Genomic DNA, 26,277 nt, shown 5'->3' with positions numbered 1-26,277 from the left:
TGCCACCACAGGGTGTCCTGAGGTGGCCTCAGCACTCAGGCCTTGGTGCTCTCAGGTGCTCCAGGACAGCTCCAGCACCGTTCAGCTGGGTCCAGAAAGCCAACAGCATTTTACCAGCACTGGAGCAGGCTGGGCAGGCCAGCAGCACCTGGTGCTGTGTCACCCAGCACCCAAGGGTCACCCTCACCCTGGCCATGGTGCACAGCTCTGGTCACCCTCAGCAACCCCTCATGGGAATGGAACAGAAACAGGAGACACAGCACTGGGGGGGGAGGGGGGAGAGTGGTGGGAGAGTGAGAAGGCTGAGGGGGGAAAGAGGGCAGGGAGCTGTGAAGCCTGGAGTGGCCTGGGCAAGGCTGAGCTGGGGCTGTCCAGCCTGGAGAAGAGAAGGCTCCAGGGAGACCTCAGAGCTGCATTTCAATGTCTGAAAGGGACCTAGAGGAGGGCTGGGGAGGGACTGCTCCCAAGGGGCTGTGGGCACAGGATGAGGGCAGTGGCTTGGCACTGGGGCAGGGCAGAGCTAGGCTGGACCTCAGGAGGAAGCTCTGCAGAGTGAGGGTGGGGAGAGACTGGCACAGGCTGCCCAGGGAGGTGGTCGTGGCCATCCCTGGAGACATTCAAGGTCAGCCTGGATGCGTCCCTGTGCAGCCTGCTCTGGCTGGAGCTGCCCTTGCTGCCAGCAGGGGGGTGGACGAGATGAGCTCGGGGGGTCCCCTCCAGCCTGCTGTGGTCTGTGGCTGCTGGCGAGGGAAGCTGCAGGGAGCCTGCCCGGGAGGCAGTGCCGCACACAGGGGCAGCCCTGGGCAGAGAGCAGCCAAACTGAGACAGTTCTGGCACCTTCTGTGCTCCTGCTGGGGCCTCACCTGGGCCAGTGTCACAAAGAGGACCTGAGCAAGGCTGGGCCTGGTGCTGCTGCGTGGATGTTCTGCAGGAGGCAGCACCTCCCAGGACAAGCACCTTCGTGCACCTGCTGAAGGAGAGCTGCTGGAGAAAGCCCACGGGAGTGACACTGGTACCTCAGGCTGGCATCGCTGCTGAGCTAGAGCCGACTGTGCCCAGCACCTCCTTGTGGGGCAGGACCCACCCCAGCAGCACACCTGAAGGGCAGCAGGGACCTGTTTCTGTTCCTGACCCTCCAGGGAGATGGATTCTGCAGCCACCCAGATCAGCAGAGCAGGAGGGGGCTGAGGAACACCTGCCAGGGTGGGGGTCAGCACGGGGTGGATTGTGCTAGTGTGAAGCAGGCTGGAACGTTTTGGTGAGAGAAAGTAGATAATTGGCTATGAAAGGAAAACATTGGTTGTGTCTCTTCTCTCACAGTCACAGCATCACAGCATCACCAAGGTTGGAAGAGACCTCACAGCTCATCAAGTCCAACCCTTTAGCACAGAGCTCAAGGCCAGACCATGGCACCAAGTGCCACGTCCAGTCCTGCCTTGAACAGCTCCAGGGACGGCGACTCCACCACCTCCCCGGGCAGCCCATTCCAGTGTCCAATGACTCTCTCAGGGAAGAACTTTCTCCTCACCTCCAGCCTAAATCTCCCCTGGCACAGCCTGAGGCTGTGTCCTCTCCTTCTGGTGCTGGCCACCTGAGAGAAGAGAGCAACCTCCTCCTGGCCACAACCTCCCCTCAGGTAGTTGCAGACAGCAATGAGGTCTGCCCTGAGCCTCCTCTTCTCCAGGCTAACCAATCCCAGCTCCCTCAGCCTCTCCTCCTAGGGCTGTGCTCAAGGCCTCTCCCCAGCCTCGTTGCCCTTCTCTGGACACGCTCAAGCATCTCAATGTCCCTCCTAAACTGGGGGGCCCAGAACTGAACACAGCACTCAAGGTGAGGTCTAACCAGTGCAGAGTCCAGGGGCAGAATGACCTCCCTGCTCCTGCTGGCCACACCATTGCTGATGCAGGCCAGGATGCCACTGGCTCTCTTGGCCACCTGGGCACACTGCTGGCTCATGTTCAGGTGGGTACCAATCAGCACCCCCAAATCCCTCTCTGTTTGGCTGCTCTCAGCCACTCTGACCCCAGCCTGTATCTCTGCATGGGGTTGCTGTGGCCAAAGTGCAGCACTCTGCACTTGGAGCTATTGAACTCCATCCCCTTGGGCTCTGCCCATCTGTCCAGGTGGTCAAGGTCCTGCTGCAGAGCCCTTCTGCCCTCCAGCTCAGCCACATCTGCCCCCAGCTTGGTGTCATCTGCACACTTGCTGAGTCCCACTGAGAAGCCTGGGAACAAGAAGTAAACATCAGATAACCTTCTCCATTTTATCTCTCACTCTGCTTTTGGCCTCAGACTGAGCAACATCTCCTTAACCTCACTGCCACTACCCTTCCTTCTTAAACTCTTGGCTGCACCTCTATTCTTTCTCAAGATTGGGGTAAGGTTGAGAGGGGCAGGGGGAGGTGCTGGGGTGGTTGAGAGCCCCTCCTGGGGACTCAGGTTTCTGGGAGAGGAGTTGTGCTTTTGTATTGTTTATCCTTTGTATATGTCTGTATACTGTAAATAGCTGCTTGTATATTTGCTGCTGTAAATAAATAGCTTCATTTCTATTCCCAGAGTCCATCTGAATTAGCTGGGGCAATTTCTGAAGTGTGGGGGGGGTGGGTTACAGCCAAACCACCACAGGTGGACATTGCAGGCACACTCCAGGAGCAAAGACTCTGCATGAGCCAGGGAATGAGGAGTCACAGAATGCTGGGGGCAAGAGACCTCCAGAGCTCACCCAATCCAACTCCCTGCCAGAGCAGGGGCACCCAGGGCAGGGCACACAGCCACACATCCAGGTGGGCTTAGAATTCTGCAGAGGAGACTCCACAACCCCTCTGGGCAGCCTGCTCCAGGCTCCAGCACCCTCACAATAAAGAAGTTTCTCCTTATGCTGAGATGGAACCTCCTGGGTGCCAGCTTGTATCTGTTGCCCTGTCACTGGGCACCACTGAGCAGAGCCTGGCACCTTCAGCCTGGCACCCTCAGCCTGACCCCCACCCCTCAGGTATTTATAGACACTGCTCAAGTCCTCTTTCAGCCTTGTCCTGTCCACACTCAGCAGCCCCAGGGCTCTCAGCCTGTCCTCACAGCAGAGCTGTTCAGGCTCCCCAATCATCCCTGCAGCCTCCACTGGGCTCTCTCCAGCAGGTCCCTGTCCCTCTTGAACCAGGAGGCCCCAAACTGGACACAGCATTGCAGGTGTGGTCCCAGCATGGCAGAGCAGAGAGGGAGGAGAACCTCCCCAGCCCTGCTGGAAGCTCACTGCCACGGGGCTGTGTGGGAGGTCTCTGTGTGCCTCTTCCCAGCCACTTCCACTCCATTGTCTTACACCCCAGGAGCTGCAGTTCCCACTATGAAAATCCTTCTCTGTTCCATAGCAGCTGACTGCAGATTTGACATCAGCTGAGCAAGAGAGCTGTGACTGGCACCCAGCCCTTCCTTGTGGCCTTCAGTGGCATCCTGGCCTGCAGCAGGAGCAGTGTGGGCAGCAGGACCTTCTGCCCCTGAGCACTGCTCAGGCTACCCCTTGAGTGCTGTGTCCAGGTCTGGGCTCCTGAATTGCAGAGAGATGTTGAGGTGCTGGAAGGTGTTGAGAGAAGGGCAGCAAGGCTGGGGAGGGGCCTGGAGCACAGCCCTGTGAGGAGAGGCTGAGGGAGCTGGGGGGGTGCAGCCTGCAGCAGAGGAGGCTCAGGGCAGAGCTCATTGCTGCCTGCAGCTGCCTACAGGGAGGCTGTAGCCAGGTAGCGTTGGGCTCTGCTGCCAGGCAGCCAGGGACAGAAGAAGGGGACCCAGGCTGAAGCTGTGCCAGGGCAGGTTGAGGCTGGCTGTGAGGAGGAAGTTGTTGTCAGAGAGAGTGACTGGCACTGGGATGGACTGCCCAGGGAGGTGGTGGAGTGCCCATGGCTGGAGGTGTTCCAGAGGAGGCTCCATGAGGCACTTGGTGCCAGGGGTTAGTTAATTAGGTGTTAGTTGATAGGTTGGACTCGAAGGTCTTTTGCAGCCAGGCTCATTCTGTGGCTCTGAGTGGCCTCCTGTGGCAAGCAGCAGATGAGCCCTCTCCAGGAGGTGCAGCACACAGGGCAGCTCCCCTGCAGGACACACTCTAGGAACTGTCATTATGTGATTTTTTTTTTACAGCATTATTTGGGGCAGAAAAGGCCTCCAGGCTCCTCCAGTGCAACCAGCAGCCCAGCCCCACCATGGCCACTAAACCATGGCCACTAAACCATGCCCTCGAGTGCCATGGCCACAGGTTGACTGAACACCTCCAGGCATGGGCACTCCTCTGCCTCCCTGGGCAGCCTGTCCCTGTCCCCAGCCACTCTGTCAGCAAAGAAATTGTTTCTAATCTCCAATTTTAAGCCATTTAAAAGTACATTAACAGCAGAGCTGAGCCCATGGGCACCATCTCCCACCCAGCCCCGTGCCTGCCTGTGAGTCCCAGAATCCCTAACGGAGACTTCCAGGAGCTAACAAGGAGTCAGAAAGGGACCCTGCAGGCAGTGTGGAAACATCTTCACAAGACACACTTCACCCTCCCAGGCTCTCTGCTATTTTAAGCAGCAGAGAGATACAGAACTTCACAGACAAGGACTCATTCTGCCCAAGTCTGGCACAGCTGCACCACTCACCAGTGCCTGGCACCCAGAGCCAGGATGCCAATGCGCTCTGATGCCACAAGCACTCATCCCACAAGCCAGGAGGGGCACCACAGTTAAAGCCAGGTTTAGCCCCAGGAATTGGTAGACTCAGACCCAGAAGTCATTGGGTATAGAGCCAGAAGTTAGGTTCAGACTAAGGAGCTGTTAGGTTTGGCTCTCGGAGCTGCTGGGTTCGGCTCCAGGAGCTGCCAGGTCTGGCCCCAGGAGCTGCTGGGTTCGGCCCCAGGAGCTGCTGGGTTCGGCCCCAGGAGCTGCTGGGTTCGGCCCCAGGAGCTGCTGGGTTTGGCCCCAGGAGCTGCTGGGTTCGGCCCCAGGAGCTGCCAGGTCTGGCCCCAGGAGCTGCTGGGTTCGGCCCCAGGAGCTGCTGGGTTCGGCCCTGGGGAGCTGCTGGGTTCGGCCCTGGGGAGCTGCTGGGTTCGGCTCCAGGAGCTGCTGGGTCTGGCCCCAGGAGCTGCTGGGTTTGGCCCCAGGAGCTGCTGGGTTCGGCTCCAGGAGCTGCTGGGTTTGGCTCCAGGAGATGCTGGGTTCGGCTCCAGGAGCTGCTGGGTCTGGCCCCAGGAGCTGTTTCTCCACACTCCATCATCAGTTGAGCTCCATCAGAAGGGCGAAGGGGACGCAGGCAGCTGCACTCCCGGGGACACTGCAGGAGAGGAGCTGCTGTGCACAGGACCTGCAGGGTGAGTGGCACCTGGGGAAGGAGCTCAGGCTGAGCTGAGCAGGGCTGCGAGCACCAACTCTGAGAGACCACTGCCAGCTGCTGCCTCAGCCCTGCAGAGCCACGGAGACAGCTCAGAGCCTGGAGCTGAGCCTCACCCAGCGCTGCCAGGGCACCCCCGGCCCTCAGCACCACACTGCCGTGGCTCTGAACCCCCTCCTGGGATGGGGACTCCACCACTGCCTGGGCCAGGCCTTGAAAACCCTTTCGGGGGTGAACTGTTCCTCCTGTCCAACATAAACCTCCCCTGGGGCAACCTGAGGCTGTTCCCTTTCATCCTGTCACTCCTTACCAGGGCAAGGAGCCCAACCCCCCCCTGGCTGCAGCCTCCTCTCAGGGAGCTGCAGAGAGCAATGAGGTCTCCCTCAGCCTCCTCTTCCCCACACTACACCCCCCCAGCTCCCTCAGCTGCTCCTCCCCAGCTCTCTTCTCCAGACCCTTCCCTACCCCCCTTGCCCTTCTCTGGCCCTGCTGCAGCCTCTCAATGTCCCTCTGGCAGTGAGGAGCCCAAACCTGCACCCAGCATCCAGCTGTGGCCTCCCCAGTGCCCAGCCCAGGGGCACAATCCCTGCCCTGCTCCTGCTGCCCACTCCACTGCTGATCCAGGCCAGGCTGCTGGTGCCCTCCTTGCCCACCTGGGCACCTCCTGGCTCATCTCCAGCTGCTGTTCACCAGCACCCCCAGGGCCTTTCTGCTGGGCACTTTCAGCCACTCTGCCCCAGCCTGGAGCCTTCCTGGGCTTGCTGTGAGCCAAGTGCAGGACCCAGCCCTTGGCCTTGCTGAACCTCCTCCCATTGGGCTCAGCCCCTGGCTCCAGCCTGCCCAGGGCACTCTGCAGAGCCTCCTGCCCTGCAGCAGACCCACACTCGTGCTGAACTTGGCACCATCTGCAAACTGGGGGTGCCTGGACCCCCTCATCCAGACCCTTGACAAAGCTGTGCCCAGCCCTGGGGAGCAGCCCTCGTGGCTGCAGCCAGGCACAGTTAGCTCTGCTCACGTCTGCCACTGCTGCTGAAGGGAGCAGGAGGCACAAGCTGCTGGCCATCCATATGGATGTCTTCTCGTTGTACTTCAGCTGCATCTCAAAGCAGGTCAGGGACATGCACTCACAACTGTTTGCTGACAAATTGGTAGCTAAAAAGGTGGAAGTAACATCCGGAGAGCCCCGAGCTGGTACCGGGGCCCTGCTCAGGCACAGACGCTGAGCCCAGCGAGGGAACCACAGCCACGGAGTGTCAGGGGATGGAAGGGACCTCCACAGCTCATCCAGTCCAAACCCCCTGCCAGAGCAGCATCACCTGGAGCAGAACACGCAGGGAGGCACCCAGGCAGGTCTTGAATTCATCTCCAGAGAGGGAGACTGCACAGCCCCCCCCAGGCAGCCTGTGCCAGGGCTCTGGCACCCTCACAGGGAAAACAAAGTCCCTCATGATTCCATGGGATTTCCTATGCCCCAGCTTCCAGCACTGCCCCTGTGCTGTCAGTGGGCATCACTCAGCAGAGCCTGGCTCCAGCCTCTGGGCACTCAGCTGCACAGCTTTATAAACATGAATGAGGAAGAATCAGAGTCACAGAGCAGCCGAGGCTGGAAGGGACCTCCAGAGACCACCGAGTCCAACGCCCCTGCCAGAGCAGCATCACCCAGGGTAGTCCACACAGGAATTCCTGGGCTGCATCAGGAAGTGTCCAGCAGGTCTAGGGAGGCTCTTGTCCCCCTCTACTCTGCCCTGGAATACTGTGTCAGGTTTTGGGCTCCCCAGTTCACGAGAGACAGAGATCTGCTGAAGAGAGTCCAGTGGAGAGCCACAAGGATTCCTGGGGGACTTGAGCATCTTCCCTATGAAGAGAGACAGCCCTGGGGGTGTTCAGTCTGGAGAGAAGCTGAGAGAGGATCTGAGCAGGGAGTGCAGATGGCTGAGGGGTGGGGGGCAGTGGCTGGGGCCAGGCTCTGTTGGGTGCTCAGCAGCAATGAGCCAAGGAGCAATGGACACAAACTGGAGCAGAGAAGGTTTCAGCTCCACAGGAGGAGAAACTGCTTTGGTGTGAGGGTGCAGAGCCCTGGAGCAGGCTGCCCAGAGAGGCTGTGGAGTCTCCTCTGCAGCCTTTCCAAACCTGCCTGGATGCATTCCTGTGCAGACTCCCCTGGGGGATCCTACTCTGGAACAGGGTTGGACTGGATGAGCTCTGCAGGTCCCTCCCAGCCTCTGACAAATGGGCTGCCCAGGGAGGTGGCCCTGGAGGTGCTGAAGCCAAGCCTGGCTGGGGCACTTAGTGCCATGGTCTGGTCACTGGCCAGGGCTGGGTGCTGGGTCGGGCTGGGTGAGTTTGGAGCTCTCTTCCCACCTGCCTGACTCTGTGAATGCACCCAGGAAAGTCTCCGGAGAAGGAGACTCCTCCACTCCCGTGCAGGAAGCTAAGGTCAGCGATGCAGCAGAGGCTGCAGAGGTCGGCAGAAGCCCTGCTGGTAACAAGAGGGCAGCAGAGCCTGAGCCCGGGCGGTGCTCAGGGAGGGCTGAGCAGAGCTGCTGCCTGTGTGTGCTGAAGCATCTGCTCAGGCTTGGGCAGAGAAAGCATTTTTCAGCCCACTGACTCCAGAGGGAAATGCCTCAGACATCAGCTCAGCAGCCTCACTTTTTCCATCACATTTCCCCTCGTGCACTCTGGTCCATAAATACCCACTTGGGGCTGGGCCAGGCAGAGCTTGCTATTTATAGAGCCCCAGACCCTTCTGGCTGGGGTCACTCCTCCAGGCCCTGGGCTCTCCTGCCACCACGAAGGGATTACTGCCCAGGGCTGGGGGTGAAGCTGAGACCGTGAGGGCTGCAGGAGGAGTAGGGACTGGGTTCTGCCTGCAGCATTTGCCCATCCCAGCGTTCCCTCCAGCAGAGCACACATCAGGAATGGTTCCACAGCTGTGAAGGGTGAGAGGATGCAGCCAGGGGGCTCAGTCCCAGCCAGGCAGGGCAGGGACAAGCTGCGGCAGAGGAGGGTCCGTGGGAACAGGAGGGAAAACTTCGTCCCGGTGAGGTGCTGGAGGCCTGCAGCAGACTGCCCAGAGAGGTTGTGGAGACTCCAAAGCCACCTGGATGTGCTGCTGTGTGCCCTGCCCTGGGTGCCCCTGCTCCGGCAGGGGGCTGGACTCGATGGTCTCTGGAGGTGCCTCCCAACCCCTCACTCTTGTGTGGTTCTGTGGTCAGGTCCTGCCTGCCCAGCTGGACACAGCTCTGGGTCAGTCCAGCCCACAGCTCAACTGGGAATTTCCACCTCCAAGCTCATTTCAGCACAGCTTGGTTTGGGCTGGAAGGGACCTTACAAAGGCATCCAGCCCAAGCCCCCTGCCATGGGCAGGGACACCTCCTCCTAGACCAGGGTGCTCAAGGCACCATCCGACCTGGCTCTGAACATTGCTAGGGGTGGGGAACCCAAAACCTCTCTGGACAACCTGTTCCAGTATCTGCCCAGCCTCATGGTGGAGTTGAGAGCCACAAGCTCTCCCCTCAGCCTCTTCTCCACACTGACCACCCCCAGCTCCCTCAGCTGCTCCTCCCCAGCCTTCTTCTCCAGACCCTTCCCCAGCTTCGTTACCCTTCTTTGGACCTGCTCCAGCCCCTCGGTGTCCTTCTTGGAGTGAGGGACACACAACTGAACCCAGGACTCAAGATGTGGCCTCACCAGCACCCAGCACAGAGGTACAAGCAATGTGGGTTGGGAGTTTTCAGCAGGGCTGTTACAGCAGAAACTAAAACAGAGATTCAGAGCATGGGGAAGAAAGAAATATTTTACAGTGAGGGTGGGGAGAGCCTGTGCCAGGCTGCCCAGAGAGCTGGGAGCTGCCCCATGGCTGGCAGCAGTGCAGGGGAGGTAGTCTGGGGCTGTGAGCAGCCTGCTCTGGCTGGGGATGTCCTTGCTGGCTGCAAGGGGGTGGAATAGGTGACCTTGAAAGGTCCCTTCCAACTCAAACCATTCCAGGATCCAATACAAGGCTCCTCTCTGTTTACAGCCACTGCTCCTCCTGCCACTGCTCCTCCTGCCACAGTTCCATGCCCCTCTGAAAAAACTCCCTCCCCAGCTTTCCTTTAGCCCCCTTGAAGCACTCAAAGGCCACCACAACTTCCCCCAGAGCCTTCTCTTCCCCAGGCTGAACAAGCCCAACTCTCTCAGCCTCACCTCGCAGCAGAGGGACTCCAGCCCTGAGATCACCTTTGAGGCCCTACTTTCATACCAAAGGAACCTGTGAGCACACCAAAGGACACTGTGAGCACACCAAAGGACCCTGTGAGCACACCAAAGGAACCTGTGAGCACACCAAAGGAACCTGTGAGCACACCAAAGGACCCTGTGAGCACACCAAGGACACAGTGAGCACACCAAAGGACCCTGTGAGCACACCAAAGGACCCTGTGAGCACACCAAAGGACCCTGTGAGCACACCAAAGGACCCTGTGAGCACACCAAAGGACCCTGTGAGCACACCAAGGAACCTGTGAGCACACCAAAGGAACCTGTGAGCACACCAAAGGAACTGTGAGCACACCAAAGGACACTGTGAGCACACCAAGGACACTGTGAGCACACCAAGGGACACTGAGCACACCAAAGGAACCTGTGAGCACACCAAAGGACACTGTGAGCACACGAAGGAACCTGTGAGCACACCAAAGGACACTGTGAGCACACCAAGGGACACTGTGAGCACACCAAAGGAACCTGTGAGCACACCAAGGACACTGTGAGCACACCAAGGACCCTGTGAGCACACCAAAGGACACTGTGAGCACACCAAAGGACACTGTGAGCACACCAAGGACACTGTGAGCACACCAAAGGACACTGTGAGCACACCAAAGGAACCTGGGAGCACACCAAAGGAACCTGTGAGCACACCAAGGACACTGTGAGCACACCAAGGACACTGTGAGCACACCAAAGGAACCTGTGAGCACACCAAAGGACACTGTGAGCACACCAAAGGACACTGTGAGCACACCAAAGGACACTCTGAGCACACCAAAGGACACTGTGAGCACACCAAAGGACACTGTGAGCACACCAAAGGACACTGTGAGCACACCAAAGGACACTCTGAGCACACCAAAGGACACTGTGAGCACACCAAGGACACTCTGAGCACACCAAGGACACTGTGAGCACACCAAAGGAACCTGTGAGCACACCAAGGACACTGTGAGCACACCAAGGACACTCTGAGCACACCAAGGACACTCTGAGCACACCAAGGACACTGTGAGCACACCAAAGGACACTGTGAGCACACCAAGGACACTGTGAGCACACCAAGGACACTGGGAGCACACCAAAGGAACCTGTGAGCACACCAAGGACACTGTGAGCACACCAAAGGAACCTGGGAGCACACCAAAGGAACCTGGGAGCACACCAAGGACACTGTGAGCACACCAAGGACACTGTGAGCACACCAAGGACACTCTGAGCACACCAAAGGAACCTGTGAGCACACCAAGGACACTCTGAGCACACCAAGGGACACTGTGAGCACACCAAGGGACACTGTGAGCACACCAAAGGACACTGTGAGCACACCAAAGGACCCTGTGAGCACACCAAGGACACTGTGAGCACACCAAGGGACACTGTGAGCACACCAAAGGACACTGTGAGCACACCAAAGGACACTGTGATCACACCAAGGACCCTGTGATCACACCAAGGACCCTGTGAGCACACCAAAGGACACTGTGAGCACACCAAGGACACTGTGAGCACACCAAAGGACACTGTGAGCACACCAAAGGACACTGTGAGCACACCAAAGGACACTGTGAGCACACCAAGGACACTGTGAGCACACCAAAGGAACCTGTGAGCACACCAAAGGACACTGTGAGCACACCAAAGGACACTGTAAGCACACCAAGGACCCTGTGAGCACACCAAAGGACACTGTGAGCACACCAAAGGACACTGTGAGCACACCAAGGACACTGTGAGCACACCAAGGAACCTGTGAGCACACCAAAGGAACCTGTGAGCACACCAAAGGACACTGTGAGCACACCAAAGGAACCTGGGAGCACACCAAAGGACACTCTGAGCACACCAAAGGACACTGTGAGCACACCAAGGACACTGTGAGCACACCAAAGGACACTGTGAGCACACCAAGGACACTGTGAGCACACCAAGGACACTGTGAGCACACCAAGGACACTGTGAGCACACCAAAGGACACTGTGAGCACACCAAGGACACTGTGAGCACACCAAAGGACACTGTGAGCACACCAAGGAACCTGTGAGCACACCAAAGGACACTCTGAGCACACCAAGGACACTGTGAGCACACCAAAGGACACTGTGAGCACACCAAGGACACTGTGAGCACACCAAGGACACTGTGAGCACACCAAGGACACTCTGAGCCCACCAAGGAACCTGTGAGCACACCAAGGACACTGTGAGCACACCAAAGGACACTGTGAGCACACCAAAGGACACTCTGAGCACACCAAAGGACACTCTGAGCACACCAAAGGACACTGTGAGCACACCAAAGGACACTGTGAGCACACCAAAGGACACTCTGAGCACACCAAAGGACACTGTGAACACACCAAGGACACTGTGAGCACACCAAAGGACACTGTGAGCACACCAAAGGAACCTGTGAGCACACCAAGGACACTGTGAGCACACCAAAGGACACTCTGAGCACACCAAAGGACACTGTGAACACACCAAGGACACTGGGAGCACACCAAGGAAATCCCAGCACTTGAGCCATGTTCCTACAGCTCCAAGGAGAGCTTCCAGAGCTGCCAGTGTGGGCAGCACCAGGCACTGCTGCTCTGTGGTCAGGATTCATATCTCAGGTGCAAGGAGGAACTGAAGATTTCTTTCCTGTGCAGGCCTGTGGCTTGTAAGCACAAGGAAGCAGCCCCCCAAAACCAGGAGAAGGAAGAGGCCGAGGAGGTGACTCAGCCAGCTGGAGCCGCGGGAGGCTGTCAGAGGCACATCTGGACATGGAGCAGCACCGCACAGAGCAAGTGGGAAGAGGCTGAGCAGAGCCTGACTGCTCTCAGCCACAGCTCGAGTCAAAGAAACACAGACATGGGAGGGTGGAATTCCACTCCTGCTGCTCACAGGATGCACAGAGCAGCTGAAATGAGGCATAAGGGCACAGGGCTCTGCAGGGGAACAGTGCATCAGGGAGCACAGGGAAGGGGATGCCACCCTGCAGCCAGCTGGCTGAGGTCCAGGGACAGGTCTGCCGGTGCGGGGAGGGAAGCTTCATCCCTGCACAGGTCAGCAGGGATCAAGTGGAGCATCGACACCGGGGAGCAGAGAGTCACAGAACGGTTCGTGTTGGGAGGGATGGCGAACATCATCCAGCTCCAGCCCCCCTGCCATGGGCAGGGGCACCTCCCACTGGCCTCATCCAACCTGGCTGGGGAGGGGGCACCTCGCTGGGCAAACTACTGCAGTGTCTCCACCCTCACTCTAAAGAACTTCTTCCTAATCTCCAGTCTAAATCTTCCCTCTTCCAGATCAAAGCCATGGTCCCTCGTCCTGGCATTCCAAGCCCTGTCAAAGAGAGGTCTCTTTGGGGGGGGTTCAGGTACTGGAAGGCTGCTCTTAGGTGTCCCCTGGCATTCCAAGCCCTGTCAAAGAGAGGTCTCTTTGGGGGGGGGGGGGGGTTCAGGTACTGGAAGGCTGCTCTTAGGCGTCCCCGGAGCCTGCTTTTCTCCAGGTTGAGCCCCAACTCCCTCAGCCTGCAATTTCCTTCCTGCGAACCAGACCACAACTAAATCAATCTGGGGCACAACCTCCACACAGCACTTTGCCAGCCGGCACAAAGCCAAGAGCTGGAAGCAGGATGAGGAGGGATCACCTTCCTCCTAATGAGGGAGCAGCACCGCCGGGACTGCAGAGCAGGCAGACAACAAAGGGGTGATTATCTGCTGGGGATTCTGCTCCAACTGCTTAATGCCCGTTGGCATCGCCCCGGGTCCTGCCGCTGCTCAGTGTCCTGCCAGAGCGGTAAGGCTGAGGCAGAACCTGCCCTGCTGCCAGAGGGCTAAACCTGAGGTGATCTTAGGAACGAGCCCCAAAACTCCCACACTGGTGCCAACAGTGCAGCTCCAGGCTGGCCCCATCCCTTCTTTCATAGCCACACAGCCCCACAGAGGTAGAAATGCCCACGAAGTTGGCACTGGCAAAGCCCCAGAGCTGTGCCCACTGGGCACAGCACAGCCTGCCTGGGTTCCTGTTCTCAGCTCACACAGACCTCGTGGTGGTCCAGCAGCTCTCGGGTGCAAGCTCATCCCACTGTGATTCCAGCATCATGGCTTGGTCAGAAACCAGTCTCTGCCATGGTGTGAGAGCCTGCCAGCTCCAGACTCCCCACAGCACTGCCCAGGGCACCAGAGGGACATGAGCCAGTCCATATCCCACCCAAGGAGGCACAGGAGAGACAAACCCCAGTCCATATCCCACCCAAGGAGGCACAGGAGAGACAAAACCCAGTCCATATCCCACCCAAGGAGGAACAGGAGAGACAAAACCCAGTCCATATCCCACCCAAGGAGGCACAGGAGAGACAAAACCCAGTCCATATCCCACCCAAGGAGGAACAGGAGAGACAAAACCCAGTCCATATCCCACCCAAGGAGGCACAGGAGAGACAAAACCCAGTCCATACTCCACCCAAGGAAGCACAGGAGAGACAAACCCAGTCCATACCTACCCAAGGAAGCACAGGAGAGACAAACCCAGTCCATATCCCACCCAAGGAGGAACAGGAGAGACAAACCCAGTCCATACTCCACCCAAGGAAGCACAGGAGAGACAAACCCAGTCCATATCCCACCCAAGGAGGCACAGGAGAGACAAACCCAGTCCATACCTACCCAAGGAGGCACAGGAGAGACAAACCCAGTCCATACCTACCCAAGGAGGCACAGGAGAGACAAAACCCAGTCCATACCCACCCAAGGAGGCACAGGAGAGGCATGACCCAGCTCCTCTCCCACGACTAAAGGACCCTGATGCCTGTTTCTAGGCTGCTTTGTCAGTCCCGGGCTGCTGAGCTGCGCCCAAGCACCGTGCAGGCACCACAAGGTCGCTGGATCTCATCCCCTCCTTGGCAAGAAGTGATGTTTTAGGGGAGTTTGAGGATTTGTGGACTCCCAGAACTTTCTGGCAGTCAGTAAACAACCACATCAACACAGCTCTGTGCTAAACTCCATCACAAACTCTCCATCAGCGATCTCATAAGAATTCTGCTCTTGAACCTTGCCTCTGCCAGCTCTAAACCCACACAGGACCAGGCAAGGTAAGTTCCACCTAAGCAACCCAATTCCCAGACCTCTGCCTCCCTTTGGAACCAGGGAGAGCTCTTCAGAAAGAGGCTGTCTGTGGCTCAGACCTTTCAGTGCACAGGAGAACCTCTGCTCAGTTCTTCAGGTTGGCCTCAGCTTGCCTAGATCCTGGCAGCTGCCTTGCTGCACCTCTGCCCTCACTCAAACTCTCAGCCAGTTTGCTCTCCCCTTACCCTCAAGGGCTGGAAGCCCTCAGGGCCAGCACATCCTCCAGCCCTGCACTGACTCCCTCAGAGCAGCCTCCCTGCTCTCAGTCCCTGGCCCTCATCTCTTTAGTGATGTTTGCCTCCCTTTCAAGTTGTCTCTGAGGACCTGGATGCCTGCTTCCCAGGAACAAAACCGATCACAAGTGACAGAATCACAGAGCTTGGAAAAGACCTTTAAGACTGAGTCCAACCCTAAACAAAGGGCTAAGGAGGAGTCCTGGTGGAACCCACCAAGAAAGGAGATGTTTCACAGTGATTCCCCATGCACCCTGATCTGTTAATTGCTCCAACCCTCCCTCCCACTCTTCAAGTTAGTTCATAGTTGGGAAACGATTCCAGTTTCTGAGTTGCAGAGCTGTCTGTCAGCAAAGTGCACCAGGGACAGGGCACACTCACAGCCGTGGTGCTGGCTGTGCTGGAGGCTGTCCTGTTGAGCAGGCTGCAGCCCTCTCAGCCTGCAGAAAATCGGATTGGGTTCATCACTTTTCACAGGTTCAACTGACCCAAAACTTGCCAGGGACAGTTCTAAAGGGCACAGCCAGAGACCGTTTTAAAGGGCACAGCAAGGACAAGAGAAGCCAGGCAGGGAATGCAAGGAGCCACCACAGAGAGCTGCTGGAGAACAGAGTCTTGTGAAGGAAGGTTCGTGAGATGTGGGCGAGGAACCTCCCAAGGTGTGTGTCAGGGCTCACCCACACACCGTCCCCGTTCTCTTCTGCCCTGTCCTTTGCCATTCCGACCCAGAAACGCCAGCCAGGCCACTGCCTTCCGAGAAAGACACCACAAAGGGACCATTCTCTCGCAAGGAGCCACAGAAACGCTCCCGGAGCAGCCACGCATGGAGCACCCAACCCTGAGCATGCAGCCCCCAGCTCACCTGAGCCTTTGCCCCAGGTCCTCAGCCCGCTCCGTGCCCGCGGGGTCGCTCAGACACCTCTGGCTGTACGGGATGCCAGGCTGCGCTGGCACACAGGCAACCCCCGCGCTCAGACTCCCTGAGCTGTAACCCTGGGGAGCATCTCCTGGCTGGGCGCCGCTGTGCCAGCAGAGGCAGGCCGGGCGGGCGCAGCAGGCGCATTCGTCAGGCTCAGCAGCTGTGTCGTGGTGCTCCCCACCCACCCCGGCACCAGCGAGGGCAAACGAACACCCTCCCCCCCCGCCCTTCCCGCGCAGCGGGGACGCCCGGGGGGATGTCAGGGGGGCTGGAAAGAGAGGACTTGCAGCTGGCTGGGAGGGTAAGGCCAGGCGCAAGGCGGCTGAACTGCCCCCTGCGTGACAGCTCCTGCCGGAGCAGAGCTGCCCTGTTCCCTCCGGGAAGCACAAGTGTAACTCTGGAACGGGCTTGGGAACACCCAAAAGCAGAGAGCAGGGCACCTGCCACGCTGCTGGCCACGGATCTCGACAGCCAGGAGCAGCTCTGCCCCGCGCCGCGACCTGGCGCAAGGTGGGTGCGGGGAGCTGGGCTGACAGCTGCTGACAGCCACCTCCAGACCGGGGACAGGCCACGTCCCCCCCGAACTGTCCTTGACTTACAGCCGGCGAAAGACATGGAAAGGGCTGGGAGGGCAAGCGAGGGTCTGCTGGGCGCTTTGCTCTCCCTCTGGTTGCGAGCCGCCGCCCCACGCCCCAGCAAGAGCTGGCCGCGGTGGCACCAACTGTTGCTCCAGAATCCATACTGCACATCCATGCCCTAATTAAATCTCTGGGCACCATCTCCCATCTGTAATCAATGCGACGGTGGAACAAAATTAGCCTTTCCCTGGGAAGCAAGGTCGCAACGACCAGCGAGAGGCAGGGCTCGTTCGCACCCGTGGGAGAGAGAATTGGCTACCCAAGAGCAGCCGCTGAAAACAAGGGCAGCAGTGCGGGCAGCAGTGCGGGCAGCAGTGCGGGCAGCAGTGCGGGCAGCAGTGCGGGCAGCAGTGCGGGCAGCAGTGCGGGCAGCAGTGCGGGCAGCAGTGCGGGCAGCAGTGCGGGCAGCAGTGCGGGCAGCAGTGCGGGTCCTGGGGCACTGCACCAGGCCGGGGCAAAGCCGGGCCCGGCGCAGGCCAAAACTTCCATGGCCGATACAGGGGATGGATTTTCCTCCTCGTGCTCTGCGTTCAGAGCCACTGCGGAGAAATGTCAAACCTGGGGCACGGCTGCAGCCCTCAGGACAGGGCAAACTCAGGCTAACGGCAGCACCGCCAACGTCTATCCGGCCCAGGGGAGCAGGCAGCTGCTCCCGCGGCTTGAGCCGGTGCTGCACAGCGTCTGCTGCCCGGCCCCGAACAGGGCTGCCGAGCGCCTGCTGCCCGGCTGCGGAGCGGGCACGGCCGAGCCGCCGGTGCCAGGAGCGCTCAGCAGGCGTCTCCCCGAGCCAGCCAAGTACCTGTTACTCGGAGGAGCAAAGCGCAGTTCGCCAGCGGGAGCGGAGCGAGCACCTCGGCGGCTGTGCACTCCAGCAGCCTTCCCGGCCCCGCCGGAGACCCGGGCCGGGAGCTGCCCTTCCTCACTCGGGAGCAAGGCCCCGAGAGCCACCTCCCCGCACCGGGACCCCAGGCGCGTCCCGGCCCTCCCGGGGCACCTCGGAGGGACAAAGCCGCCGCCAGCAGCGGCGGGAACGCGCGGGTCCGGCCCCGGCAGATGCCGGGCTCCCGGGGAGCCACCGACCAGACCCTCCGACCGGCCCCTCGCTCCCCTCAGGGCGCCTGGATCCCCTCAGGGCACCCGACTCGGTCCCCTCCGGCTGCCGGCTCTCCTCAGAGCCCCTGGAGCCCCTCGGAGCCCGCGGCAGCGCTCAGCCCCCCGCGGCTCGGCGCCCTCAGCACCGGCGGCCGCACGCCGGCTCCCGCCTCCCCTCGCAGCTCACACGGCTCGGTGCCCTCGCAGCCCGCGGCTCCGCTCGGCCCCCTGGAGCCCCTCAGCCCGCCGCAGCCCCCCGCAGCCCCCCGCAGCCCCTCAGAGCCCCCCGCAGCCCGCCACGGCTCGGTGCCCTCCAGCCCCCGCCTCCTTCCCTCAGCCCCCGAGGCTCGGATGCCCTCGGAGCCCGCCCCGGCCGCTGCCCGCCGCCTCCCGGAGCCCCCCGGAGCCCCCCGCCGCACTCACGCCGCTGCCCCGCGCGGCTCCGGCCCATGGTGGCGGCGGGGCCCCCTCGGCCGCCCACTCGCTCCGCCGCGGCGGGGCCCGCCGAGCCCGGGCGGGGGGCGCGGGGCGCATGCGCACACACACCCCCTGGAACCCACCCACCCACCGGCCCCGCCGCCACCTGCCCCCGGCCCGGCCCCGCTGGCGTGGGGCGCTGGAGGTGGGGAGCGGGCCCGGGCGGGGGGCACCCGGGCTGGGGGACAAAGGGACGCGGCGTGTGGCACGGAGCGGCGGCCGCGGGGTGCTGCGTGGCCTCGGAGCAGGGACAGAGGGTGAGAGGGAACGGCAGGAGCGGGACGGGGACACAGCAGCGTGAGGACACCGCGGGCAGGACGCAGACAAGGCCTTGGGGAGCAGCGTGGGGACGGGACAGGAGATCTGAGAGCACTGCTGTGGCCAGGGAGACCAGGAGCAGGGTGGGGACAGGGGGTGCAGGATGGGGGCACTGCGAGCAGGACAGGGGTGAGGACCGCAGGAGGAAGGCTGCAGACAGCCCCCAGGAGCCGGATGAGGAGAGGGGCACTGGGAGCGGGGCTGGGGCTCGCCTCACCGAGGTCCAGCAGTGCGTCCCCCGGGACCGTCACGCCAGCGGGGACGGGGGACAGAGGGGGACGAGCCGAGGGGTCAGCGCAGTGCCACTTGTCGCTGCTGACCCTGCTGTGCGCAGAGGTATTTGCTCCTCTGCGCGTCCCGGTGCTGAGCCCTGGGGCACTCGTGTCAGGGATGGAGCACCGGTCCCCGGGCCTCAGTTTACCACTCCGCAGCCTGCTGGGTGCTGCCCTCAGCACCTGGCAAAGCTCCTTCAGCGGCTGGGGGCAGTTCCAGGCGGAGAGGGGCCGGGGCAGGGCGCAGCCGCACGCAGCCCCCGTTCCCAGGGCCCTTCCCATGGAAAATTCCCAGCTCCCCGGGAGCTCCTTCGGGTCAGCGTTTTCCAGCTGCTGGGAACGGGAACGGCCTGCGTGAGAGCCTGCTCCTTCCCACGCCGCCCGGGCCGGGTCCTGCCCCCGCTGCCGGGCTGACAGCCGGGACAGCGCTCCGAGCCGCCGGGACCCGCCCCTGGAGAGCAGCAGCGACCAGCACCGGTGCCCCCCACCGCGGGGACCCTCCAGCCACCTTATCCACCCCCGGGGAGCCGGGCGCTGGGAGCAGAGCCGCCCCGGGGGCGGATGGATGTCCCCTGCCTGTGACAGAGCTGCGCCAGGGCACAGCGGCCGAGCGCTGGCTCCGGAGCTGGGGTCACATCCCGAGCCCCGGGACGTGCCGAGCAGCACCGAGCCTGCGGCTGCCGAGCGGCTGCAGCCCAGCCGGGAGCAACGCGGGGCTGGGCTGGCTCCAGGAGACGTCTGGCCCCAGCCGCAGGGGCCCGGCTGGGTGCTGGGCTGCACGGGAAGGTGCAGAACGCCCCCGGCAAAGCCCCGCTGGGCAGGAGGCAGCTCCCGCAGGCTCCAGGCAGGACTTGAACTCAGATTCCATACGCGTGGCTGGCAAGGTGATGGGTAGGGAATGTCCTGGCCCTGTCTGGCAGGAAGGGCTGAGCTCAGGGCCCTGGCACCATGGCAGCCCTGAGGCAGGAAATCCTTCCCCTTTCTGAGCTCCACAAGCGAGCAGTGCCCCAGAGTCAGCCCCAGCTTGGGGGGGAAAAAGTTGTTCCCAACAGAACCATAGAATGGTAGGGGTTGGAACAGAGCTGTGGAGCTGACCCAGTCCAAGCCCCTCTTAGTGCAGGTTTGCCCAGATCAGGCTGCCCAGGCTCACAAGGCCCAGGTGAGTCTTTGGAGTCTCCAGAGGACACTGCACAATCTCTGGCCAGCCTGCTCCAGTTCTCTGGCAGTAAAGAAGTTCTCTGAAAGCAAAGAAGTTTGTCCCTAAGGTGAAGTGAAAGCTCCTGGGTTCTAGTCTGTAGCCCCTGCCTCTTGTCCAACCCAAACCTCCCCCAGGGCAACCTGAGGCCATTTCCTCTTTTCCTGTCATTTCTTCTTTGGGAGAGCACATTGACCTCCACCTCACTCCAATCTCCCTTCAGGGAACTGTAGGCAGCAATGAGGCCTCCCCCCAGCCTCTTCTCCACACTGCACCCCCCCAGCTCCCTCAGCTGCTCCTCCCCAGCCCTCTTCTCCAGACCCTTCCCCACCTTTGTTGCCCTGCTCTGGACCTGCTCCAGTCTCTCAGTGTCCTTCCTGGAGTGACTGTCCTGGGTGGTGAGTTGGCTCCTGCAGGGGAGGAGCAGGGTGGCTGAGGGGGTATGGGGTCCAGGGACAGGGGAAACTTGGGCTGGAGATGAGGAAATCAGAGCCATGCATGCTCCCAGCACTGCCATCTCCCAGCACAGACTGAGCTCAGCCTGCAGGTTTGTAAGAAACGTTTACAAGGGCTCAGAAACAGGTACAAAAAGGTCAGAGCCACACTTGGCTCCTCCCTCCCCACCCCTCCAGCATCCTCACCTTCCTCAGCAGCTGCCCAGCGAGGTGCTCTGCCCAAGGCAACCTGCCCCTGGCAGCAGGAGAGGATGAGCAGGAAGCTCAAGGTCAGTTTAAGCTCAGTCCTTAGTAAACCTGACACTGTGTTCACACTGCAACTGGAGAGCAGATCCAAGGGGAACAGCTCCTGCTGGAGGCCACAAGGGCTGGGGACTGACCATACAAAAAGCAACAACACTCTGGGCTGCTCCCTAGGTAGGGCAGGTTCTGGGTGCACAGTCCACAAATGCCCAGGGGGGACTTGTAGAGCCATGGAAGAAGCCACCTGAGGAGCCAGGAGCACCCAGGAGCCAGGGCTGGGGCAGGGGGGTGGGGAAGGACAGACAGACAGCAGGCAGGCCTCGGGCCAGCAGGTTCACATGGGGTAGTTGAGGACGACGTCCTGCTTGGCCAGCTCCAGCAGCATGGGGTCATCGAAGAACTTGCTGATGCTCACATCCTCGCTCAAGCCCTGCAGGGGGAGCACAGAGCCAGAGGTTACTGCCCTGGCAGCCAGCACGGGGACAGCCACGGCGCCAGAGCAGCCACCACAGCATGCTGGGGGCCCACACTCACAGCAGTTTTGGGGCTGCAGAGAAGGTTGGAGATATGCAAGGAGCTCCTCAGCACCTTGAAAACACCTAACAGCCTCTCAGGAAGCTGCAAATGTGTGGTGGCTGCTGCTGAGAGCATCTACCAGCTGCCTCCCAGAAGGGAGCTTTGCTCTCTTCGTGGCCCCAGGAGCAGCCCCAGACTCAGTCCAGCTCAGAGAACCAGCACAGAAAACATCTGCACCTTTCTCTGCAGGCCACCCAGGGTAAGCCAGGCCACCCAGGGTAAGCCAGGCCACCCAGGGCTCAGCAGATGCCACAGGACCTGCTTTTGCCTGGAGTCACTGCCAGATGAGTCGCTCCTGGGACCACCACAGGCACCAACCCACGGCATGGGGGTGAAGAGTAAGGGAAGTCCGAGGCACAAAGGACACTGGCTCTGAGAGGACAGGGGGGAGCTGCCCAAGGGACAGCAACAACCCAGCTGGTGGGACAGACGGACAGAGGGACACGACAGACACTCCCAGACCTACCTTCCTGCGCCTGGTCTTGATCATGAACTCTCTGGCCAGGTGTGGGGCTGGCTGGGGCTCCAGGGGCCGGATGACGATGCTTTTGTCCAAGGGGTCACCAGGCACGATCTGAAACACAGGGCCAGGACAGGGGAGCGATGCTGGGAGACCACTTCCACCTCCTGGAGACCCTCAACTGCCACAGGAAATGCCCCTGGAGCCCCCTGTGGACACCCCCAGCCCCAACAGCTCATCTGGTGACCACAGCTGCAAGAGGTCACTACCAGGGTGCTGATGACCCAAGCCAAGAACATGTCCCAGCTGCCTTCCCCGTGGGTGCTGCCAGGCCTCTAGAAGCTGCCCAAGCACAACAACCCACATGGGCTACTGTCAAAGGATCAGATCAGATCTCCTGCTCTGGACTCTATCCAGACATCATCTCTTGAACTCATTAATTCATAAAGGCACAAAATGCTTTGGGCTGGAAGGGACCTTCAAGATCATCCAGTTCCACCCCCGTGCCGTGGGCAGGGACACCTCCCACTAAGGGTAGGTTGCTCAAAACCCCATCCAACATTGCCTCAGACACCTCCAGTTGAGGGGACAGCCACAACTTCTCTGGCCAGCCTGTCCAGTGTCTCACCACCCTCATGCTCAGCACAAGGACCTCTCCACAACTCCAGGCACATTTGGTACTTTCAGAGCTAAGCTTTGGCCTTTCACATCTCGACCCTGAAGCCAGCTCTTGGAGCTCAGGCTGCTGCTGCTGCTGCTCCCACCTGGCTGCACCACGAGTAGCTGTGCACCTCACAGGGGTTGCTCCTGCAAGACCTCTTTGCCCCAGACACAGAAGTGGCCAGGGGACAGCATTTTGACCCAAACTTTGTTTTCCATTGCTTTAAAAAGCCTCCTCCAAGAGGCAAACCTGAAGTGTCCTGCGGCTCAGTCCAAACCCTGCTCTGAGATTTGTGCTCCACAAGGTTCAGAGCACCAAATGCATCCAAGCAGCTTCTCTTCTGCCAGACAAGGATGTCCTCACCCTTGTGCTCAGCAAGCAGCAGCTCTCCCTCATGAGGAGGGAGATGTGAGTTGGATCAAAGCTGAAGACACTGAGCAGCTGGTGCACACAGCATCCCCAACAGAGATGCTCTGAGGATGTTCTCCAGAGGTGTCCCTGTGTGAGCTGCAGCTCTGAGCTCCACTGAGAGCCCCTGCCTGGTGCCTGACCCCAACCATTGCCCTCTTCCTGTCTCACCAGCACAGGGACTCACCTGCCAGTGGTGGAAGACAGAGAGTGAGAAGGCCTGTCCCTGCGTGTGGGTCCTCAGGTCTGTCTCAAAGCCAAAGGAGTCGATGGCTGGGATGAAGGCTTTGATGGTGTAGAGAGGAGAGCCTGGGATGGGAGCATCTTGTGTCACGTGGCCTCTGCCAACACAGCAGGAGGTTAGACTTCCTCTTTGCCACAGATCCAGAGACTGCTTTGAGTTGAAAGGGACCTTACAGGTCATCCAGTCCAACTCCCCTGCAGCCTGCAGGGACATCTGCACCTAAAGCAGGCTGCTCAAAGCCTTGAACACCTCCAGGGCTGGAGCACCCACAGCTTCTCTCACAGTGAGGAATTTCTTCCTCCAATCTAATCTAAACCTTTCTCCTGTCAGCCTGAGCCAATTACTCCTTGTGCTATCTCCACGCTCCTCACAGACTCCTCCCCAGCTTTCCTGTAGGCTTCTCTAAGTCCTGAAAGGCCACCAGAAGGTCTCCAGGCTGAGCAAGTTCGAGCCTCTCAGCCTGGACTGACAGCAGAGGGCTTCCAGCACTCAGATCATTGCTGTGGCCTCCTCTGGCCTCACTCCAGCAGGTCCCTGTCCTTGCCCAGGTGCAGCTCTCCAGCTGGGGTCTCCTGTCTCCTTGCACCATTTCCTCTCTGACCCTCCAGGATAACCAGGCACCCACCAACGGCTGCCTGTGAGCCTGAACATCCCCTGCTAACCCAGCACAGGGGCTGGGATCAGTGCAGGAAGCTTTCAGCTGTCCCTTGGCAGGGATTTCCCCTCCTGCCCTTGCTCCACAGGCAGCGCTGGGACCGAAGGCCGCGGGCAGGCAGCAGCTGGCAGCAGCTCACCTCCGCCTGGCCAGCACCGTGTACACTGCCGACACGCAGTCAGCAGGGGCCTGCACCTCCACGAAGTAGTAGGGCTCCATCAAACGAGGGGTGGCCTGTGAGGGAAGAGGGACACAAGCCACTGAGCCTCAGCAGCTCCAGCACCTTCTGGCTCCAGTCAGAGTCAGGCACTGGCACGCTTTGGTCTCACGCAGAGCCTCAGTGGGGATGAGAGGGCTCCTGCTGCCCCAGGGCTGCCTAAACCAACCCCAAACACTGAGAGGAGCTCTTCTGCTCCTGGCCACGAGTGCCTCTGCCCCACGCCCACCCTTCCCAGCAAGCCACGGACGGCAGAGCAGATGCACTGCACAAGCTTCCAGCCAGCCTGGAACACGAGGGCACAGCAGCAACCCTTAAACACACCCAGGGCAGGCGACTCCAGCACCTCCCCGGGCAGCTCCTTCCAGTCCCTGACCACTCTTTTTCCCTAACGTCCAACCTAAACCTCCCCAGCGGCAGCTTGAGCCCCCTGGCTGCTGCCTGTCCCTGCTGCCTGTGCCAGCTGCCTGCAGCTCGGCTGCAGAAGCAGAGGCCACGCAGGCAGGGACACTGCTGCTGCCTGGCGCTGGAGGCGCTGCTGGCTGCAGGAGTCCCCTCAAAGCCAGAGCCCCCGGGCGGCAGGGCAGGAGGCGGAGGCTCGGCGCCGCCCAGCAGGGAGCTCACCATCAGGAAGGCAGAGTAGACCACCCTGCGAGCCGTGGGGATGATCTGTCCCCCCCCGCGGTGCAGCGGCTCCTGAGCGATCACCGCGTCCAGGATCTTGAACTTGACGTTGCGGATCACTGCGGGAGGGCAGAAAGCACAGCAGGGTGAGCCCAGGGGACAGCACCAGCGCCCCCCCGGGCAGGCCCTCAGCACACAGCGAACAGCCAAGGGCCTGGAGACACCCCAAGTCCTGCCACGTTTAATCCCAGCAGGGAAAGCAGGACCATGGCTTAGTGTCCGACACAAACCAGGCAGAGGCTTTTCTAGCAGGGGCTCACTGGGCTGTCTGCCCCTGATCTGGGGGGGGGGCAGTGTGCCAGCTAGCCCCCGTGCCAGCTACCCCCGTGCCAGCTAGCCCCTGTGCCAGCTGTCTGTAGGCAGCAGCTGGGTGGCATCTGCAGCCAGAAAAAAGGGGAAGGTTCTGTTCTCTGCCTTCTCATCCCCTCCACTCTGCCCTGGTGAGACCACATCTGGAGTACTGTGTCCAGTCCTGGCCTCCCCAGTTCGAGGGGGACAGGGAACTGCTGGAGAGGCCAAGGAAGGCTCTGAGGGTGAAGAAGGGACTGGAACATCTCTCTGATGAGACAGGCTGAGAACCTTGGGGCTGGTTAGTCTGGAGAAGGCTGAGAGGGGATCTGAGCAATGTCCATAAATATCTGAGGGGTGGGGGAGCAAGAAGGGCCCAGGCTCTGCTCAGCGGTGCCCTGTGATGGGACAAGAGGCAATCAGCAGAGACTCAAATCCAGAGGGTTCCACCTCAACACAAGAACCAAACTCTTTGGTGTGAGGGTGCTGGAGGCCTGGAGCAGGCTGCCCAGAGAGGTTGTGGAGTCTCCTCTGGAGAGATTCCAAACCCAAGTGGATGTGCTCCTGTGTGCCCTGCCCTGGGTGCCCCTGCTCTGGCAGGGCTTGGACTCGACCTGTGGAGGTCTCTTCTGACCCTGAGCATCCCCTGACTCTCTGACTCTCAGAGCTGACCCCAGCTGTGGTGTGAGAAGGGAACTGGCTACACAGGGACTGAATCAGCTGAATGCTTCGAGATGGCACAATTCAGCCCAGCAGCTCCACTCCCCCACAGGTCCTACTTACATTCATCACAGAGAGGCCCTTCCCTGGTGCCCCACTGAAAGCCCTGCACGATGCTGTCCTTCACAGAGCCCAGCAGGGACTTGTCCACCTACAGACAGACAGACAGACAGCTGCAGACACCAAACCTGCCTCACAAGGCATTAACAACCCCCAGGGTTTAAAAGCCATTCCTAGAGGAGCAGCAATGTCCCTGGTACCCCAGTGTCCATCCCTGCCCCTCCCAGCTCAGAAGCATCAACTGCAGAGCTTGGCACCTAGAGCTGGAAAGTCAGGAGTGCACATTTTGGTGCTCCTGGAAGGCAGGGCTGGTTGGATGCCAGTTTTGAGGGCGTTGGCCCAGATAGCAATGCCTGAGGAACAGCAGGCAAGCTGCCAGCCAGGGTGGGAGTGTGCTGGAGGTGAGCGCAGGAGCGTGGCGGGGGGAGCCCACCAGATCCCAGCTCTGGCCAGCCAGGGAGCACTGCAGCAGCAGCAGGGCCTTGCTGCAGGTTCTGGCAGGGGTGGGTGGTCGCCTCTTGGCACCCCTCACTGAAGTGTAACCCCCCTGGCCTGTGTCTCTCACCTCTGAGGGCAGAGTATCATCGACCAGGATGTTGGGGCCGGTGGCGTCCGGCCCGAAGGCCCAGATGGAGCGGGCAGCCAGCAAGTCCCAGTCATATTTGGTCTGGAAGAACTCCCCCAGCTTCTTCCTGATCAAAGGAGGAGGGAAGGAGTTTCAGGAAAGAAGCCTCTGACCTGCACTCACATCAC

General features: G+C 60.5%; 2 protein-coding genes across 4 annotated transcripts in view; both read right to left on the bottom strand.

The window, feature by feature from the left end:
- Nucleotides 1-18,098, bottom strand: part of GJC1 (gap junction protein gamma 1) — a 41,774-nt gene extending 23,676 nt beyond the window's left edge. Inside the window, exon 1 of the mRNA XM_064174571.1 lies at nucleotides 18,015-18,098. The gene's annotated coding sequence lies outside the window, so the exon portion shown is untranslated. The remainder of the gene's footprint in view (nucleotides 1-18,014) is intronic.
- Nucleotides 18,099-20,401: 2,303 nt separating this feature from the next.
- EFTUD2 (elongation factor Tu GTP binding domain containing 2) overlaps nucleotides 20,402-26,277 on the bottom strand; it is a 33,821-nt gene continuing 27,945 nt past the window's right edge. For all 3 annotated transcript variants that reach the window (XM_064174550.1, XM_064174553.1, XM_064174551.1), the window contains exons 22-28: nucleotides 26,090-26,216; nucleotides 25,528-25,615; nucleotides 24,397-24,515; nucleotides 23,695-23,789; nucleotides 22,844-22,997; nucleotides 21,594-21,701; nucleotides 20,402-20,981 (exon numbers count right to left, since the gene is read on the bottom strand). In XM_064174550.1, the coding sequence (XP_064030620.1) occupies nucleotides 20,886-20,981; nucleotides 21,594-21,701; nucleotides 22,844-22,997; nucleotides 23,695-23,789; nucleotides 24,397-24,515; nucleotides 25,528-25,615; nucleotides 26,090-26,216 (787 nt within the window). In that variant the 3' untranslated portion in view covers nucleotides 20,402-20,885. The remainder of the gene's footprint in view (nucleotides 20,982-21,593; nucleotides 21,702-22,843; nucleotides 22,998-23,694; nucleotides 23,790-24,396; nucleotides 24,516-25,527; nucleotides 25,616-26,089; nucleotides 26,217-26,277) is intronic.

This window comes from Pogoniulus pusillus, chromosome 40 (genome assembly GCF_015220805.1).
Source record: "Pogoniulus pusillus isolate bPogPus1 chromosome 40, bPogPus1.pri, whole genome shotgun sequence".
Lineage (NCBI taxonomy): Eukaryota > Metazoa > Chordata > Aves > Piciformes > Lybiidae > Pogoniulus > Pogoniulus pusillus.
The sequence above is the reverse complement of the archived record's forward strand: the minus strand, read 5'-3'. Positions and strand labels throughout refer to the sequence as shown.